Source organism: Anticarsia gemmatalis, chromosome 6 (assembly GCF_050436995.1).
Source record: "Anticarsia gemmatalis isolate Benzon Research Colony breed Stoneville strain chromosome 6, ilAntGemm2 primary, whole genome shotgun sequence".
Lineage (NCBI taxonomy): Eukaryota > Metazoa > Arthropoda > Insecta > Lepidoptera > Erebidae > Anticarsia > Anticarsia gemmatalis.
This window is the reverse complement of record NC_134750.1, coordinates 8546696-8565417: the sequence shown is the minus strand read 5'-3', so window position 1 is coordinate 8565417 and position 18722 is coordinate 8546696. Positions and strand designations below refer to the sequence as shown.

Here is an 18722-nt window from a genome sequence, read left to right as displayed (position 1 = left end):
TTCGTATCAGCAATTTAGTCATACCTATCTGATTAACTAAGTTATGCCGACGTTTCCGATGCAATGCAAATTAAGTAAACAAATTCCTACTTACAGCTACTTCCATTTGAGATAATATTTATTTACTGGGAACAGAAGTAAATATCACTTTGTGTGTGTATACATGACAAAACTATTTGTGTTAAAGATCTAGCTGAAATAATTTCCATAAGTTATTTTGTTTGGTAGTCTGATAGACATTGTCTGGAAAATCTCGAGAAGACAGCTGAAACACTGGTGATGTATTTTTCCTGGGTTTACTCGTTTGTTGCAGATCTATGTGCAAGTACCGGGACTTTGACAGGACAATGGTGTTTGGTTTTTCTCAACTCACTTCCTCGCACGTTACTCAATTGTTACTTAATCACTTACGTACAATGTGTATCACCCTCGTGCAACAATTTGTGACCTAAAGCCACCGTCATTTCGCCACCAGTTGAACTGACCTTTCCTTTATTATTATAATTGATATAATCACTGCAAATCATATTACATATCAGAACTGTTCAATTAAGTGCTACGTTTTATAAATAGCTCCGGTCGTGTGATGCAGTCGTTAGTATACTTTATGTAATATTATGGGAAGTAAACTATTCGACAGTTAATTATAACGATCTTAATAAATCAAATGGGAATGGGTTAAAACGCTGTAATGTTTACAAATACCGTTAATATACATACTTACGTTAATATACCATTTAATTTTAGAGTAAGGTATTTTTAAAGATTTAGTTAAATTCTTCTTCAACGATGTTCGGCTACGGCGCGGCGGTGCAATAAATTACAATAAAGTTTTAGTATTACTTTATTCGTTTTTTTACATAGTGCAATTAAGTGTTTATTTATACAACAAAATAAATATAATTACAAAGAACACAACAAAAATCTGCTATTTAATAATATAACCATAAATAATGTTGAAATAGATCTTAACTGGAAACACAACAAAAGTTTTGATAGTCAAACATGTTAGGCGCGGTACGAACTTAATTTGGAATAGTTACCAAAATTAGTAAAGAGTTAACTAGTGGCAGTAATGCATGCAATAAATATATCACATTGGATTATATCTGGCATATTATCATTGGCACTAATATTATTCTTTGTTATCTATCGTGATATTTTAACTCTTATTTTTTCTAACCGTGCTTACTCCTACTAGCTCTACCTTAACTTCATTACAGTTTATTTTCTGAGTTACATGTAGTTTTAATTTTTGTATTTGTCACATTTATGTGACAAACTCACACCGTGTTCAGTAAGTTCGTGAAAATGACAAACCAAAGTCTATTGAAGGTTTCAATAATTTATGTATATCTCGGTCTTCTGAGTTATATGTTTGGGAGATTATCAATTTGAGCATGGAGATCTACAGTCTAGAAGTAATCTACTGGGCGTTGGTCAGGGGCGCTACGTATAGAAGTTGCGCAAGATTGTTCCGAGCGTACTTGCCGCGCAGAGGCGCGCCGTGTCCCTGCCTGCCCCATAACGACTCCCATGTCTCATGGTGACGACGCACGCTCTCCGCTGAATCAAGACGTTTTACCTGCGAATATTTAACAGGGAATAATTAATGTCTTTGGAGTCATGTGAAATACAGGGGTTTCATGCCTTTATTTATTTTTATACTTGTATTGATAGAGGTAGTAAACGTATTAATTTCCACTCTTTCATACTTTAAGCTATAAAGTAAGTGGAGCTGAATTTTATTTAGCCAATTATTATTAGATACAAGATTATCGTAGTAAAGTTTTCCAACACAATGCAATATGGTCTTACAATATTTACCTCTTTTTGTATACATTTCACTTGCATTTGGTGTTTCAGTTCTCTCAAGTAATCCATATTCAGCATTTCCCGCCATCTGTAATTAGATATATTGATTTGCAGCAGATCATTCAATAAAGTTATTTTGATCGGATGCACGTGTAAAGCTCACCTTTTATTTACAATATCTCTCTTAGTACGAAAATATTGAACTATTGACAGACTCGGTCGTTACTACAATATGTCTTGGATTATGCATACAATGTAGCATTATAATATAAATGTTAAAGATCAATATCGCCAAAAAAATTATTAAAAGAAGGTCACGAAGGGTTCAAAAGTTGCAGTGAACAAATTACCATTTATCTGAATTACGTACTCTCTGATACCTATCGCGTTGTGTCAACGGTCATTATCGACAACTGACAGTGAGGAGAGACATCATCGAACTAATGAAAGCCGTAAATCTTGGCCGTGTTGTATGGCCCCCGACCGATAGAAAGCCGTGATGCAATCTTATAGCAGTACCGGATTGGTGACCAAACATTGACCATAGTTTGAATATATGTAACTCGAATAATCTCGAAGACTCACGTCACAAGTGTTCGTAAATATTTATGAGGAAAACTCGCCATTCAAGATCAAAGACCTCGTGGAAACCGGAAGTGTGTAGCGGACTACATACATTAACTGATAATACCGCCGATCGGAAAATCTGATAAAGTGAATGGTACTGCCACTTTACTGTTTTACTTCTGTGTATGACTTAATTTCATGCAGTTATAGATTTTATTTTACGAAAATCTAATTCTATCAATTTTTGCTCAACTTACCTGATCCTAAATTACGAAAAAACTGACAAACTAACTTGACTAAACAAGATGCATTTTGCATGAATAAAATCAGAAATTACAATATGATTTTACGAAAACCATTACGCCATCCATTGACATTTTACGCGTATGCAAATAAATTTACGATTCGGATAAAACGTGACACGCAACTTTATGACAGCAGTTACACAGGTCGTGTTTCAACCAATATCTGTATGCGTGATCTGATGTTCATTGATTGATTGTCCTCGCGAAACTAATCGATTTGTAAAAAGGGTAAAACCTCATGACCTTGAGAAAATTATATTCTATTGTAGAGTTGGACCTTGGTTTTCACTTAGTATAAGCTATATGTTATTGTCTATTATAGTTGACTATTGCAGAATCGAGTACCTGAGATCACAATAGTATTGAACAAGCTTAATGATCACTTGTTAATTTAACCTTTATATTAAGTACAAAAGGTCTTGATACGTACTGACATCGGTCGTCAGGCGGTCTTGTGACATCACTCGACGGCAGAGTGCGGGCACCGACGCGCCTTCTTCTAGCGAGCAGTGGTACCAGCTCTACTCCGCCAGTTACATGCAATATAGCAGTTTCCGGCGTTGGCTTTTTTTGCACCTCAATGTTTTCCCCACTATCATAATTATCTTCAAGCACAACTTTTTTCACTTTGTCTCCATTAGGAAATCTTTTAACAAATTGTGTCTTCTTTGGACTTCGTCTCCCGTGCCCGTGCCCATTGATCTCGTGTTTAATTTTGACCTCAACACTATATCTTCGCGGCTCTACGAGTTTCCCTTTTGGGCTACCGTCGCGCTTAATCTCAGGTAATTTGTCAACTCTTGATGGTTTCATATTTTCTTTATTAGGCGAATCCTCTCCTAAATCATCGTCTCCCTTTACTTTAGGTAAAGTTAGCGAAGATCCTCTATTGCGCCTGGGGTCCCCGTCTAATTTCGTAAAAATTTCATTATCTGTCCAACCCTGCAAAAAATTAATTTACAATTAAATAATTAAATGTTATACCCGTCCTTTCGCAATATGTTGTTACAAATAGATACTTGTAAACTAACCATAGACTTAGAGAAATTTAGCCCGACATCTCGGGGGTTCCTCCATATAGTTCCACCAGGTCCTGGTTTACCCCAAGGTCCTTCCATCGCGTGCTGAAAACATTAACGAAATGTTTGCAATCATTACAAAAATTGTGATATAAAAACAAAACTTTTACCATTTTCCGTTCATATTCCAAATTCTGCTTTATCTCCTCTTTTTTCGCCTTCTTCTTCTTGGTTACCATGTCGTCTGAAAGTAAAATAAATATATTACTAACTCAAAAAACAGTTTGTTGTCAAATAAGTAGTTTACCTTATTGTTAAAACTTGACAGTTATTGTAATTCTACGATGTTATGTTTACGGTCCGTTGGATGGTATACAGTTATGGGCAGTTTTAGAGTATAACGGAAACATGTGTCAATAAAGGCGCATAGCGATTGTATAAGACATGTATCATGAATGGAACCCGTCCCTATAAAGCGCTGTGAAATATCACACTCATCAACATGTACGTCTCAACATTCTCGACTAATGACACTGTATTCTGCCCAATAAAATGGTAGTGATAAGTCAGCCGGCCATTAGTAAAATGTAACTATCAATTATTCTCTGCGTTAAAGTGGTCAAAGTAAAAAACCGCCTCAGAAATATATTTCGTTTTTATGCCATTCGTTTTTGAAGATAATTTAAAAAGGAAACCATTATCTTTATTAATACAAGACGATTTGAATAAATAAATACTGTTATGGCACTAATCAATTCTATATGAATTTTGATAACAAAATTAAGGTTCATATTTTGTCCTTTCTCATTCTATATTGCTCTACGTTTTCCTTTTACAAGTAAACACGTATGCATACTTAAGTTGTAAACATTTAAAGGTTCTTGTAAGAAATTAGCTATCTTATTAAATAATTATTTACTAAATTTAATACAAACATACCTAATATTTCCTTATAGTGCTTTTGCTCGTCGGGAGTTTGTCTGTAGCGTATATCGTTGTCGACACTTTGTCGTAGTGAATCAGCGTAACATATCTGCGGGTCTTCTCGCAATTTCACAGGGGTCTGACGTTGGCGACGTTGAGGCGAAGATGCCCACCGACGACTAGCCTCGTATATCGACACACCCTAGTGACATATAGGTTTAGAAGAAGTCTATTAATACAAACGCTTACATTACTTTAGATCATACCTAAGCTTGTAGCGTATGTAATTATGTATATCAATAGTAAAACAACGAAATATCCAAAGAACTTACTGTACTACTGTCTATTAGTTGGCGTATAAGGTATTGAAATGTTTACATAATACTGCGTAAACGTCGAAGTAATTATAGGTGGAAAATCAGAGCTTAATGAAAATTGACCGTCCTCGGCATTGTTGTTTGTCAATTAGTTTTATGGTCAATTTTCGATAACAAAGCCAATCAAGACAATTTTCTCATAGAAAATTTATGGAAACTATGGTAGAACATTTGCATTCTTGATACCCTGTGACCGTAGCATTTATGGCGTCAACGTTGATTTTGTAATAAAATGGTGTCGTATAATTATGGCGATTACATTAAAGGAACGCGGGCGACTTTTAAAAGAGAGGAAATTACCGATGATGAAAATACAAAATACCTTGAATGTGTGTCAACAAATTTCATATCCTCGATACGGCAGAAGCAGTCATTCGCACATTTTTTATCCATCTTCGTTTCGTAACACCACGGTGTGGTCCCGCCTTAATGGCATTCAAGTAACGAATGACCCTTTACCTTATATAGATTTATAACCATCGGTCAATCGCCGATGCAACTACTTTTATGTACCAATTAAATTAAATAAGTTACCAGATAACAAATACCGTTACCTACTTCGTGTTATCAAAATACATATTTAACCAGCCGAGTTTGGCTTAGGATAATAGGTATTCGAATAATAAGTTCCACAGAAGTTGGTTCAATCTCAGAATTTTATAAAAAGTATAATATATTTGCTAAAATTGACCTTGAACTGTCTTATCAGTCTTGTGAAGACAGCCTTCAGGTCACAGACGAAAAACGTTTAAATTTTATTATCCTTTAACAATTGTACCTACCTGAATAAAAAGCTTATAATTACACTTCTTTTGTACAATTTACTTTATACAAGCCAAGTATTCAACATGATTAGTTTCTTTACTCAAAATATGCATGTTGTTTGACAGACTAAACAGTTATGTGATGATTAACATTTAAACGAGATTAATAGCTAACACACAAACGTTTGGCAGATGTAGTTTGTTACTGAGTGACACGTTGAGCGTCAAGTTTAGAAATACTTAAATACAGATCTCATAATATTTAATAGATAAATAATTACTTCAATTACATGCCTGTTTAATCAGTCATGCGTGTGAGTATTAAAGCTCGGTGATGAAATTTTATCGCTGTAGGCTTTGCTGCTTCAATGCTACATATGCTTTCTCTGTACAATGTGGTGAAATTTGCAAATAATCGTTTAAATTTGCCACAAATCAAAACATCCAAGTCATATCAATTCAGTTTCACACGTAAATCACGTATCAAGAACTTGTGGGAGGGCATAATTGCTACCCTTGACAGACATTGATCGCAATATTACGATATTGCAATAACTACTACATACCTGTAAGACATACCTACTCATTTAATAAAGGTTATCTACAATGGTTTCAAAACTGCGCATATGCCTACCCTAAGTTCGTCTTCAGGGAAGATTCCTTTGTCTCGTATCTTGGTGAAGCGTATACCTCGTGGATTGGGCGCGCCACCGCCCGCGCGGCCCCACGGCTCGTATGACGCCAGCTCTTGACGAGCCTGTTATAACAATACAATTACATTTTTATTTCGTCATAATAATTGTTATATCAATTTGTCAACATAGTTTGCTCACACCCGTTTTAAGTGTTTAAAATGATAGATAACTAAAAGCGATAATTATCATCACGAATAAAATATTTGTTAAAGAATCAAATATTTTGCTGTGATCAACATAGGTATTATTAAACTTTTAATTAGGTATGTTTAGACACTTAATGTGATTATTTAACAACCTCGTAAAGAAGCCCATAGAAATACTTAAGCCATGACCTTTCGCTAAGCTCTGGGCTATTGTCGCTAAATCATTAATATTGTGTTTAAACATCATCATTAATTGTTACTATGAAGTGGCTCGCACCGCGCCCTTTTATTTCATCAGTGTGATAGGAATCCGTGGGATGATACAAGATATAAATCTTTAATATAATATGCGTGTCATTATTCTTAGCGTTATCATATTACATAAGGGAAACTTATTTGGAAATAATACCGTTAGCTCGGTATACCCAAAAAATATTTGTTCGTGACGAATTTCTGCGCGTTTGTGTATAAATGTCAAATGTAACGCAATCACACGGAAAATTTGAGATTAAACATTTCTATGAAGCAAGTTGTTTATTTGGTTACAACATGTTAAAGTGATTTATAGACTGTAGTCATATTGAAAATTATTGTCCCAATGTCAGCTAATTCAATTTGGAAAGAAAAGGTCGATGAAGTGACAATTTAATTGTGAAAGAAAAGGTCAATGATGCCAAATGATTATAATATATGGGTAGGTACCTCTACAAGACTATTTTTTACATTTTGTAAAACAAATATAGGTACCTAAGTAACATTTTTAAAATTAAGCTTTAGGATTTTACAAAGAGCTTTATAGTAAAATAACTTAAGCAAATGTTTGTAAGACATTAGACATACGGTTTTACCTTCCGTTGTTGTTCAAGTTTTTCTTTGGCACGGAGCTCCCGTTTCTCTCGAGCTATACGTTCGCCCTCCGCGCGCGTTTGTTGAGCGCGCTTACGTTCCCGCGCCCGCCGCCGCAGCGACCCTGATGTAGGAGCGCTCAGCCGCCTTTGAGGGGCGTAGGCGGCTGGACTGGGAAATATATAAACTATTTCAGAGCTATGCTACTTAAAAAATGTAAATGTGCAGGTATGCTGATGAAAAACTCTATTGTCTCACGGAAAATAACGAAAAATCCCTGTTACAATTCTACATATATGTACAGTACCAGCTTATGCACGATCACTTTGTCTTAAAACTTGGGCACGAGAAAAAAATAACGATAAATCAAGGCATCTCCACTGTATACCCGAATAAAAGTGTACATAAGTCCAAGTGATAAATGACTGACCTAATAATTACATTTGAAAATTTATAATAAGTTCTTTACTTGTATAGAAAGCACGCGTATTACTGCACACCGATACGATATCTTACCTACGCAATCTTCGTGAGTGGAAAGCAAACATTTAAACTATAGTTTCACTTAACCCAACAAATAACTTCATATCACATAACCGTGTGCGTAACAGACTCTTTCAAATACAACTTTAGGGAACGACAAACTAACACTGAAAGAGTTCATGTCAAAAGTAGTGATGTCCGATTGTGATTGCGGCGGCTTTTCGCCTGCAACTGAAAGCTCGTCTTGAAAATCGCGAACGATTCCACTGAAACGAAATGTGTGCGCTTTTCGTGAATGTTTCCACGGAATAATATCACCGCGTGATGGAAATGAATAAAGATAACCGATAACAACCAATTGATCGAGATATATTACAGGAACTGCAATTGATTTATTTTGTATTGTAGCTAATTATTGGCGGCTTTTGTATATTTTATTTATTTAAGAGTAGGTAGATTGTGCGCCTAAGTAGTAAGAATAGCATCTGATTTTGGTGTTCAAAAACTTTAAAAAGTTAACATAATTCATCTTGTACAAAAATACTAATCTTTATTATTATTTACAGGAGGTATTTATTTAGTTATATTTAAATTCACAAGTGACCTTACATAAAGTTCTGGGGAGGTTATAATTATTAAAGAAATATGTACCAATACTTTATGCGTTCATGATTCAGAAAAAAATAATTTAAAAAGTTAGAAATAAGTTATTAATTAAGTAGGTACTTGAATAAGAAAACAATAATTAAAATATTTGTAACTTTAAGTACAACATAAATAATTATAAGTAACTGACGTTGGAACCTACCAACGTGTTTGACGCCTGCATGGCCTTAGATTCTTAATTATTTAGAGCACACTTCGACGACCTTAGCGGCGACCTAGTGATATTAACGAAATAACAATGAACTTTAACTCGTACACTAAATAACTAACCAGTTTGTCCTACAAATGTTATTAGAAATACACATTTTATGTTCCTTCATTCTTGCAAATTAAATTGAGATAAATGCTCACTGAAATTTTAACGTGACTTTTAAAACTAATTGAAAGTTACTTATTTTACCTGCCTACACTAATAAACACTTAAACACTGGATAGTTCTCCCTTTTTTCAGAAGAGAAAGAAAAAAAGAAACTTGGAAAAGGGAATCTTATCCCTTTTTCAAGTTTTTAGGCTTTCTCTCAAATCAAAACAAATCATTTTGAAATGATAAAATTAATAACTTAACCTTAGAAACGTTAGTGTAAAACTTCGTAGAATTTCTTAACTGAAAGGTAAGTATATTCTAAAAATAAGTTGAAAGGAAACTAGGAACGAATCTAAGATAATATTTTCCGAGTCCTTACCTTATTCCGTCTTTTTTTTATTTCGGTTGGCCTCTACACCACAGACGTTTACACTTTAACACCCTATGACTATTTCTAATTCATTTACACTTCAAGCTTTTTTTTGCAACTCATCGGTGCCTATTATCGCTATTGTTGTAACTTTACTTGCTGAATATAAATAGAGCATTGAGTAGGTCAGACATTTGATTAACCGCCGACGTATTTTTATTATGAAAATTTTAATATGTAAACCATTATAATCAATAAGTTAGGTATCTAGGCTAGACTTGTAAATTACTTCAAAATGAAAATGAACTGTAAACGTATCAGAATTACCTACACCGTCAGTGTTGTCATGTGACTGTATGGTCGAGGAACGAATGTTCCTGCCTGGCAGGAGTTTGGCAAAACAAAAAGTAGAATACTCATCGTTAATCAATAAGAAAACCTACGCGAATTTGCGAATTTACATAACGCGATATCACGTTTTGCTCCTACGTTAAATATACGAGCAAGCAACATACTCATCGAGACGATCAAGGACTACAAACTTCCACAGGCGCATAAACTTTGGAACGAACTGCCATAAAGTAAAAGAACATGTGGAATTACTTGATTGCTTTATATTCTGTTTGGTTAAATAAAAACTCATTTATTTCAGTACTAGTTACACTTATTGAACCGTTATGAATGGACACTTAGTAATTACAAAACTATTATCTATAATAATAAGGTATTGTAAGACACGAACTTCTTGTGTGCGTACTTGTAATTTTTTAAAATACTATAAGATAAACTTAGGTTGAAACCGAATAGCAGGTACAACCGTAACAATATAAATTTGAAGGTGGTAGGTTAGTACTTAGTTTGTGTAGTGCAGTAGGTCGTATACATTTTTCATGTCATTTTTCAGTTGGCATTTGGCTCGTCCTGGCGGTGCCGGGCGCGGGCCGATCGATCGCCGCAAACACGCAGCTCAAACGACTCCTATTGCATTCATTCATATACTTACATATCTTGCATGCGGACAAATTTGTGTAGGGGATTCCGTGAAAATGGGTCACCAATAATTTGCAAAATTGATATATTTTTACGACATTCTCAAGGACGCAGTTGCTGTAAATATGTCACGCGCGTCCTTGTACCTATCAACGTTGTGCTCTGTTATCGTGACATGGCTTTAATAACTTAGAAATGGGTTCGGTAATTTGTAATTTTTTTGTTTATGTTGTATATTTGTTATGGATACCAATGTAATGATTTTAATAAATAAGTAGAAATAAAACAATATTTTGTAACTAATGTTTATATTAAAAATTATTCATGATTTACCATTTTACAGAGTAATAATATTTACAAACATATGACCTATGACAGTATGTCTACATACATATAAATAAAATTCATTGACTCCCATTGTTTAACATTTTTAATGTACAAAAAACATACACCTCCATCTCCGTTTATCGTATGGGCTGACACAACGACCAAGACATTCAATGGCTAGTTCTATTGATGCAATGTGATGCGCAATACACTCATTATTACCGTTGTTCTTTACGCCAGTAGTTCCGTTCCTCAATATTTCCACATGTAATAAAATTATAACATATTGCGTGTTCATTAAGGCTAAATACAAGATTTCACGCACAAATTAATTACCAGTGGATGTTATAAATCGTACCACGGACGGACTAAGTACCTACACTAAGGAAAGGCATTAATTAAAAATAGAACCTTATTCTACTGGACGTAGTGAACTCTATCGCTCGAAATGAACTCGTTAAGTGCAGTATCAGTCCTCGTGTCGGCCTTACACTATATTACCTTATTAATGACTAATATTTTGTTAAATAATATCAAGAAAAGTTTTAAGAATACTGCGCTCATGGTGCATTTCTCTCTGGTTCTCTGATATCCCATTTGTCTATATAAATCTCAGTTACACTGAATAGCTATAGGTGTTAGTATTATTTACATCTGTAATATGTACTAATTGGCTAAAAATATCGAAATCTTATCGCCTCGGACGTTAATATTTTGCCTAAACATGTTGTGCGGTCTCAAATACTTACAATTTAATACTACACCAGAATATAACATACACCTCTAGTATGCAACGTGTACTCTAAAGAAATTGAGGTAATTGGTTTTGAAGATAAAACACGGGTAACTTATCCAATGACTCTCAGTATTTACACACCATAAAATACATACAATAAGAAACAAACGTACACCAACTCGTGAAATAAGACAGTGTCAGTAATTTTGTGATAATCGTCGATAGCCTTGTTGTGCATAGACACAGGTACATTCTATCTCTACAACTACCTACATAAAGATTGCACGATAAAAATAGAAGAACGAATAAAACGAAAGCATATAAGACCTACCTCGCTATATACAACAATATCAATGAAACTCGCATACATAGCAAAAATAAACGTCGATATTTCGTTAAACATCAGTTGAGCGTAAAAATATTATAGTACACGTATGTACAACAGTATTTGGTAACGGGTAGTGACATACACGCACCCTCGGCGACAGCTCGCGTCGTTAACGTATCGCGACACGTCACGGCACGTCACGACGCGTCACGTCACGTGACACGTACACGTGCACGTATATGTACACGATACACGTAGAAAATATCTTAAAATAAATCAGGTCACACAAGTGAAGGACACAAGTACAAATACTTATATAAATACTAATACAATATATACTTTAACATTATGTAACATAATAATTATTTGACAATCAGTTCGACTGATCACAATAATATAACAATGATCTACATAGTGTTCCAGAATGTTACGTAGAAGGATGCAACATAATCTATCGGGCGCACGGTGTAGGCCCGCGTGAACTTTCGATACGTATCCGGTCCCTCGCGCACTCACGTCCACACTCGCCCCGGACACACCGAAATAATTAAAATAAATCGTCCGTCGCCTCCGAGTCGTCGAAACGGTACTCGGATCTGTGAGGTTTCGCGCGCCGACACTCACGGCGCCGAAGGTCGGGCGCGGTCGGGCGAATCTCTCGAAGCGGGCACTCCCGGGAATACATAAAACCTAAAACGGAGCACACGAGACGGAAGCCGCTTCGGAGATCGCGGCGGCGGCGGGCCGCCTATTTGATCCTGTTGAGCACGAGGTCGGTGGTGACGACGAGCCCCTTCTGGTAGGGCGAGTCGGCGAGGTCGGCGGCCAGGCGCGCGGCCTCGGCGCCGTGCTTGCGCGCCAGGAAGCGCGTCTGCTCCAGGCCGCGCGACTTGTGCACCAGCTCGTACGCCTTCTGCACGTCGCCCGGCTCCTGGAACCGCCGCATGATCATCGGGTTCAGCTCCGGGTACTGCGGGACAGAAAACATTCATTACTGCTATGTCATTTGTCAGAAAGAGTTGTGATCTACTACAATCGACGACCGTGTACGCTATCGACAAATTTAATATGAAGTCTGATCGATGTCTTCAGCGGGCGCCGTAGGAACAATTTTTGCAGTGGATTAAAAATGTCGGGTCTATCCCACTAGTCCCGTTGAGTTGTCCCGTGACGGGACAACTGGCACTATTTTGTCCCAGTTGTCCCGTGGCGGGACAAGTGACACTGTTTTGGTGCCAGTTGTCCCGTTGCAGAAAAATCACGGGACTAATGGGACAGACGGAAGGGTCAAAACAACTGGTTCCATTGAATTGTTGTGTGACAATAGGTACTTGGTACTTTGGCACTAGCAGATGATGAATTGTCCGCTTATCTATGTAAACTTTAAATTCACAAGAAGTTTTTTTTAGCATTTAGGCTTGTATAGTGAGCAAACTCGCAGAGACCTTTTTAGACAGTTTTAGTATAACAAAGATGTAATGGGACACAATCCGGTAACTATCCCTGTGTACACTTTGAGTATTATTACTAAGATATAGGTTTAAATACCTTTGGTTTTACAATTGATCTACACAAGTATAGTGCATATTCCATTTAAATAATTTATTTACCTTTGTTAAAACGTACTAGTTTGTATAACGTCTGCTATCTTACCAAAGTACCAAGTATCTGTTGTCACACAACAACTCAATAGAACCAGTTGATTTGACCCTTCCGTCTGTCCCATTAGTCCCGTGATTTTTCTGCAACGGGACAACTGGCACCAAAACAGTGTCACTTGTCCCGCCACGGGACAACTGGGACAAAATAGTGCCAGTTGTCCCGTCACGGGACAACTCAACGGGACTAGTGGGATAGACCCAAAATGTCGAATTCTTGATACTCGACAACACCGGCTCTAGAGTATCGATTTACAGACCGCATCCCACTAGAGCGCCGAATTATATTGCATTAAAACTAAAGTTACTGTGAAACAGAATCCCGGCGCTAGTGGGACATTGTTGACGCTAGAACGCGCGCTAAGATCGCGTTATATTTAGCAAAACCTTGAATCGCTAGAGTTTTTATCGGACGTCGTATATCTTTAGCAAGGCGTCCGATATATTTTTGAATCTTTACAGCAATCGTGATCGATTCGGAAGCGACCGTTTGAAACTAAAAGCGAAATTGAGCAGAACTATTTAGGTCAGTACCTATCGTAAAGCTACCTATATATGTTTATAGTGACCATTCGAGCTCTCTCGTGTCGGAGGTTAACGCATAAATCTTTTCAGTCGACTTAGACAGCCTAGACCTTGGATACTTATCGCAGAGAATTTGAATACAAAGCGTCCGAGACGTTATTCATGAGAACTTTCACTTTATTAGTATGTTGTGAATGGAGCGTTTTAACTACGTTTTCCTAACCATCCCGTTGACACACTGTAAGACGTGGATATTTTTTGCAATATGGTGCAAATGACCCAGGTGTGGCCGAACATACGTATATATTTATTGCGCAATTTTTTACGCAAGTGTGTGTGTAAACACTCGTTATGGCTCGAGTACGTAGAGTTGAGGTAGGGCGACCGGTTTAACACTATTTAGTCGAATCCAAAACGCACTAACGTCACGCAATAATTGAAATTAGCAACAACGCTTTATCTAGGTGTCGTTTATGTAAGAATGTAGATTGTAGACATATTACACTTCATAAAGGGTTAAGTATAACTAGCCTTAGCGTTAAGTTTTTCTGAAAGCCTATTTTAGATATTGGATATCAAACTTAACCTAGACCATCGTATAAATATTTCCAATTTTTGAGGAAAGTACTTAAAAAATTCATCACGAATACCCCAGCTTCTTTATAAAGTTTACAGTAGTAGTCGAATTATTGAAAAAGTTGTACATTGGTTTACCTTTTCGCAAGCGAAGAGTACTGGTGCTGTGGCTAAGCCAAGTTTAAGGTCTGCGGCTGTTGGCTTGCCCATTGCATGTGCCGAGGACACGAAGTCCAGCAGGTCATCGACCAGCTGGAACGAGAGGCCGAGGTTACGTCCGTACTGGAAGGCTAACTCGCTTGTGCTTTCGTCCGCCCCGCTTAGTAGAGCCACCTGAAACAGCAGAACAATTGATAAATGGTAACTCAACAATAGTTATTTCGTAAGAAAAAAAAAACATCCTACGGGATGAATCCAAGCATTTAGGGTTAAAGTTTTGAAAATAACAAATAACAGCCTATGTTTAACACCTCACCCCATTGACCTATACAGCAGAACTGTCTCTCAAACAAACGCATGTATAATATTAGAAGTAGATACAATATAGCAGTGATAGCCGAGTGTCCAAGTTTTCGCCTCCCACGCAAATGTTCAAAGGTTTGAATCCAAGGCAAAACACTAACGGGCTTTTCCAAGTGTGTTTAGAAATTTGATCACTTGTTTTATTCGCAGTAGAACAAGTAATAATATTTTTAAGGAAAACATCATAATGAAATCTTGCATGCCTGAGAGTTCTTTAGAACATATACCGGTCTGGGATGCTCTGATTCCGACAGTGAGACAGTAATGGGTTAAATTTATTCTTTACCGAGCGACGGTCTTGTATGACAAGATCTAAGTAAATTAGGCAATCAAAGTCTGTAAGGATGGAACCAAATGGAGTTACTTGTACTCGGTATACCTCTGTGGGGAAAGGAGTGTTTTTGTGAATGTACTGGTATGTATGTAAAATAATACATAGGGTTTGTTAATTATAGAAGTTGAAACAAAAATCTTACCGCTTTGACGGAATTAGCAATGAGCGAGGCAGTCTTCCTGTATGTCTTAGTGAGGTAATGTGCGAACCGTTCATTCTCAGTCTCCTTGCTGCCGAGCTGCATGAACTCTCCCTGGACGAGGTCTGTCACCACCTACAAGCAAACAATTACATTTAATACTATTTATTAAATTCTTGTATAATAAGCTCTTGAACACGACGCTGTTAGTAAGGGCTATATTTCCATAGCCTATGTGTTATTCTCGTACATAAGCTACTACACTGCGAAGTCTCGTCAAAATAAGTTCAGTAGTCTAAGATATTGAAAATTGTTAGTGAAACAATAGATAAACAGTTTTTAGTAAATAATCATCTAGTAGTAGCCTAGTTGGTGAACCACGGAAATAAATAGTAAAAGCTCGGTGGGACATTTAAAAATATACATACGTATTTCTTTTTTATATAAATGAACCTTGGCATAAAAACAATACATAAGTTATGATCAAAATATGTAGTGATTAAAACTTTAAGTAAAATTAATAGACGGGGCTATTAAATATTTTTATAGCAATTGCTATACATAAATAACGGTTTTGCATTATTTATTTATGTAAAAAATCTTAACGTATTTTATTTTGCGAAAGTAATGTTTGCATGTATCTACTTGAGAGTAGTCATTATTCAACTGCTAACATTATTCAAATTTAAAGGTCACAATTTAGACAAGTTTCGTAAGTCATGAAAACCTTCGAAATAATTTCTACCAGTTTATGCGGCTACTCAAAGAACTGAGTCAAATTATACCCACGAAATTTAAAATTTAAAAAGAGTCGAACAGAATCTAACTCCCACACGCTTCTCAAATATACGCAATACGCATACTTCATATAAATCATCATCAAATTATGATTTTATTGAGACATAGTTTTCGATACGCCTACGAATATTATATGGGAGCCTCTATGTTATTGCGATAGCTCTACAATATGAGTTTACCGTCGATAAGACATTAAACCTAAATGACATCATTAACATTTTATTCTTGAAACACTCCACTAAATACAATCATCAACAAAATCCAAAATTCAAGAAAAAATCTCATTAGACAGGTAGGACGCGGTGTTATTGCTATCGCATTTAAGAAGGTCGACAGGATGAATTGTTTTTAATGAATATTCTAGCCGAACGTTCGACCCCAATTGAGCATGCGTGCGCGCACGAACATTCAAAAGGCTGTATTAAAGTAATGGTTGCTCTATACTACTACTTGACTTGACTGAATGGGAGTAATGTGATGACACGCAATAATAATATTACACACAAACATAATGCATATACAAATTGTATTACAGCGCATTAAATATTACAAAATTTTCTTCCAGAGTCATCAGTTTGCATCATAAAGTTTCGGCCCCCATTTGTGATACACTTTTCTTAGCGGTCTAATATTCAAGTAAATTGCGATGAATGTGCGGTCGATTTGTGGCTACTTTATTTATTTTATCAAATTATTATGACAGTATTCATTTGAAGGTGAACTAATGCTAATAAAAAAAAATATAGATGCCAATAGATGTTGAAGATACAGAAGATAAAGCAAGTCATTTCGCAAGGATATTTACGATTTATCGACAAAATGTATTATGTAGATCCTCTGATGAATAAATTGTGGTAAAAAGTATAAGATTAAACAATTAACTCTTAGAGTTAATAAAAGGAAAATACGAGTGAAGATTACTTCGTCATTGAAATTACAAATGTCAATTATTACAATTAAATGCAATTCAATGACTTACGAATCATTAATCTATTTTTTTATTTAACAATAGTAATGAATCATAAATAACGAGCCAACAATAATTACAAATCTCGTTGTTTCAGGTGTACTACTGAAGCAGACGATCGTCTTATTAATGTAGGTGTAACGTAAAAACTAGGTACGTACTGAATACACATTAAAAACTACACTTGTTAATGTAAACTTTTGATAATGACTGGTAATTGTATATGGTCAACTTTTTTTCGATTAAACTTTTTACAAAGCAATTATAAGATTAAACTGCTTGTTTACTCAGGAGATGTTAGTCACTATAGGTAAGGGTACAGCGTTAGAACATTTTGTATATCGTGAAGACGTATAAGGATGTTCTTACACACTAAGTAAAAACAATAAAAAATAAGACAATAATAATATCATATATCCGTAGATGTAGATTTGAATACTACATAATCTGTTGTAGCCATATACTAAGTTAACACTAAAAGCTTTTACAATCATCAAAGATTTCGCAAGGTACATCGTATAGACTAAGTGGTTCTTGAGCGGATCGTAGTCATAAGGCCAAAACCGAGGTTCGTTTTTAGAAGTCGTCTCGGAGTGCACAAATGCTAGACTAGTGCTTGTTGAATATTTATTAGGTCGTTAATGTTGCGTAAGTGTTTGTGTTATGCGTTGTCCTGTAACATAATGTGTTGTTACCTGGCTGAGCACGAGTGTGACGTCGTCGCTGCGCAAGCGAGCTATCATCATCGACGCCACAGCGAGGATGAAGTCGCCGGCCATCGCCACCTGGAAACAATCACATCATAATATTAATATTAACGTTTCAATGTTTATATCGCACCTAAGCGGTACACGTAAAACATGACCACATTTTTGAGATCAATTCATTTTGGCACTTATAACGCTTGCATTGAATTTGCTTTTTTACAGTGGAATAGACGGGACGCAGACTATTGTCCAACTAATAGTGTCCTAAACAATAGGTACGTATTGTGCATATTTTCCCTGCGAACAGGTCAAATGTTGCCAAATAAGAGCTAATTCACATTCTTCAAGGTGTGAGTCATGTATGTTTTGGTAAATAACACAGATTGTTATAAATGTATCGATGGCGCTCATTTCTCCAGTTGTTGGCAAGAATGTCGAGAAAGTTGTGATGCGGTGTTCGGTCGCATACTAATGTCGGAGCGGACGTTTCGCCGGCGGCGCGCGCGCTTCCGAGTGTGGGCGCGGGAGTGCGCGCCGGCTCGCTGGGACCACAAACCACTTCTCATTAAATCACTGGGCACTTGTTAGCCTACATCCAGTGGCCGGGTTTACGCGCTATCATACCTATTACATAGGACGACCTGATTCAACAAGCAAATACTTCTAGTTTTTAAACATGAGTACGGTAAAATAACTCAACACTCAGAATGTGATACAGGTAGCAGATAGGCATTTAATTACGAGAAGTATGTACATATGTGTGCGTCTGCACTACGATATAAAGATTTGAAATATTATTACAATAAAACTGCTCATTTAGTCTGATTCATATAA

General features: G+C 36.3%; 2 protein-coding genes across 2 annotated transcripts in view; both read right to left on the bottom strand.

Annotated features, from left to right (window-relative positions):
- Nucleotides 1–826: 826 nt before the first annotated feature.
- On the bottom strand, nt 827–8148 carry LOC142973894 (uncharacterized). The gene is made up of 9 exons (XM_076115924.1): nt 7975–8148; nt 7461–7629; nt 6406–6528; nt 4646–4832; nt 3877–3950; nt 3719–3811; nt 3118–3629; nt 1828–1903; nt 827–1585 (listed from the first exon to the last, which is right to left on the bottom strand). Exons 1-9 carry the CDS (start codon nt 8004–8006, stop codon nt 1427–1429), a joined length of 1425 nt encoding a protein of 474 aa, XP_075972039.1. The 5' UTR covers nt 8007–8148; the 3' UTR covers nt 827–1426.
- Nucleotides 8149–10562: 2414 nt separating this feature from the next.
- Nucleotides 10563–18722, bottom strand: part of qless (decaprenyl diphosphate synthase subunit 1 qless) — a 39287-nt gene continuing 31127 nt past the window's right edge. Inside the window, exons 5-8 of the mRNA XM_076115643.1 lie at nt 17877–17966; nt 15420–15551; nt 14560–14754; nt 10563–12632 (exon numbers count right to left, since the gene is read on the bottom strand). Coding sequence (XP_075971758.1) covers nt 12411–12632; nt 14560–14754; nt 15420–15551; nt 17877–17966 — 639 coding nt within the window. The 3' untranslated portion in view covers nt 10563–12410. The remainder of the gene's footprint in view (nt 12633–14559; nt 14755–15419; nt 15552–17876; nt 17967–18722) is intronic.

What these genes read in the sequence shown, in the direction of transcription:
- LOC142973894 (XM_076115924.1), bottom strand. Translation starts at nt 8,006, where the DNA reads ATGTTTGCTTTCCACTCACGAAGATTGCGTAG. An exon ending in CCGCCTGACGACCGATGTCA is followed by an intron (nt 1,904 to 3,117) that starts GTACGTATCAAG and finishes ATCTAATTACAG; the next exon opens with ATGGCGGGAAATGCTGAATA. An exon ending in TGAAATGTATACAAAAAGAG is followed by an intron (nt 1,586 to 1,827) that starts GTAAATATTGTA and finishes AAATATTCGCAG; the next exon opens with GTAAAACGTCTTGATTCAGC.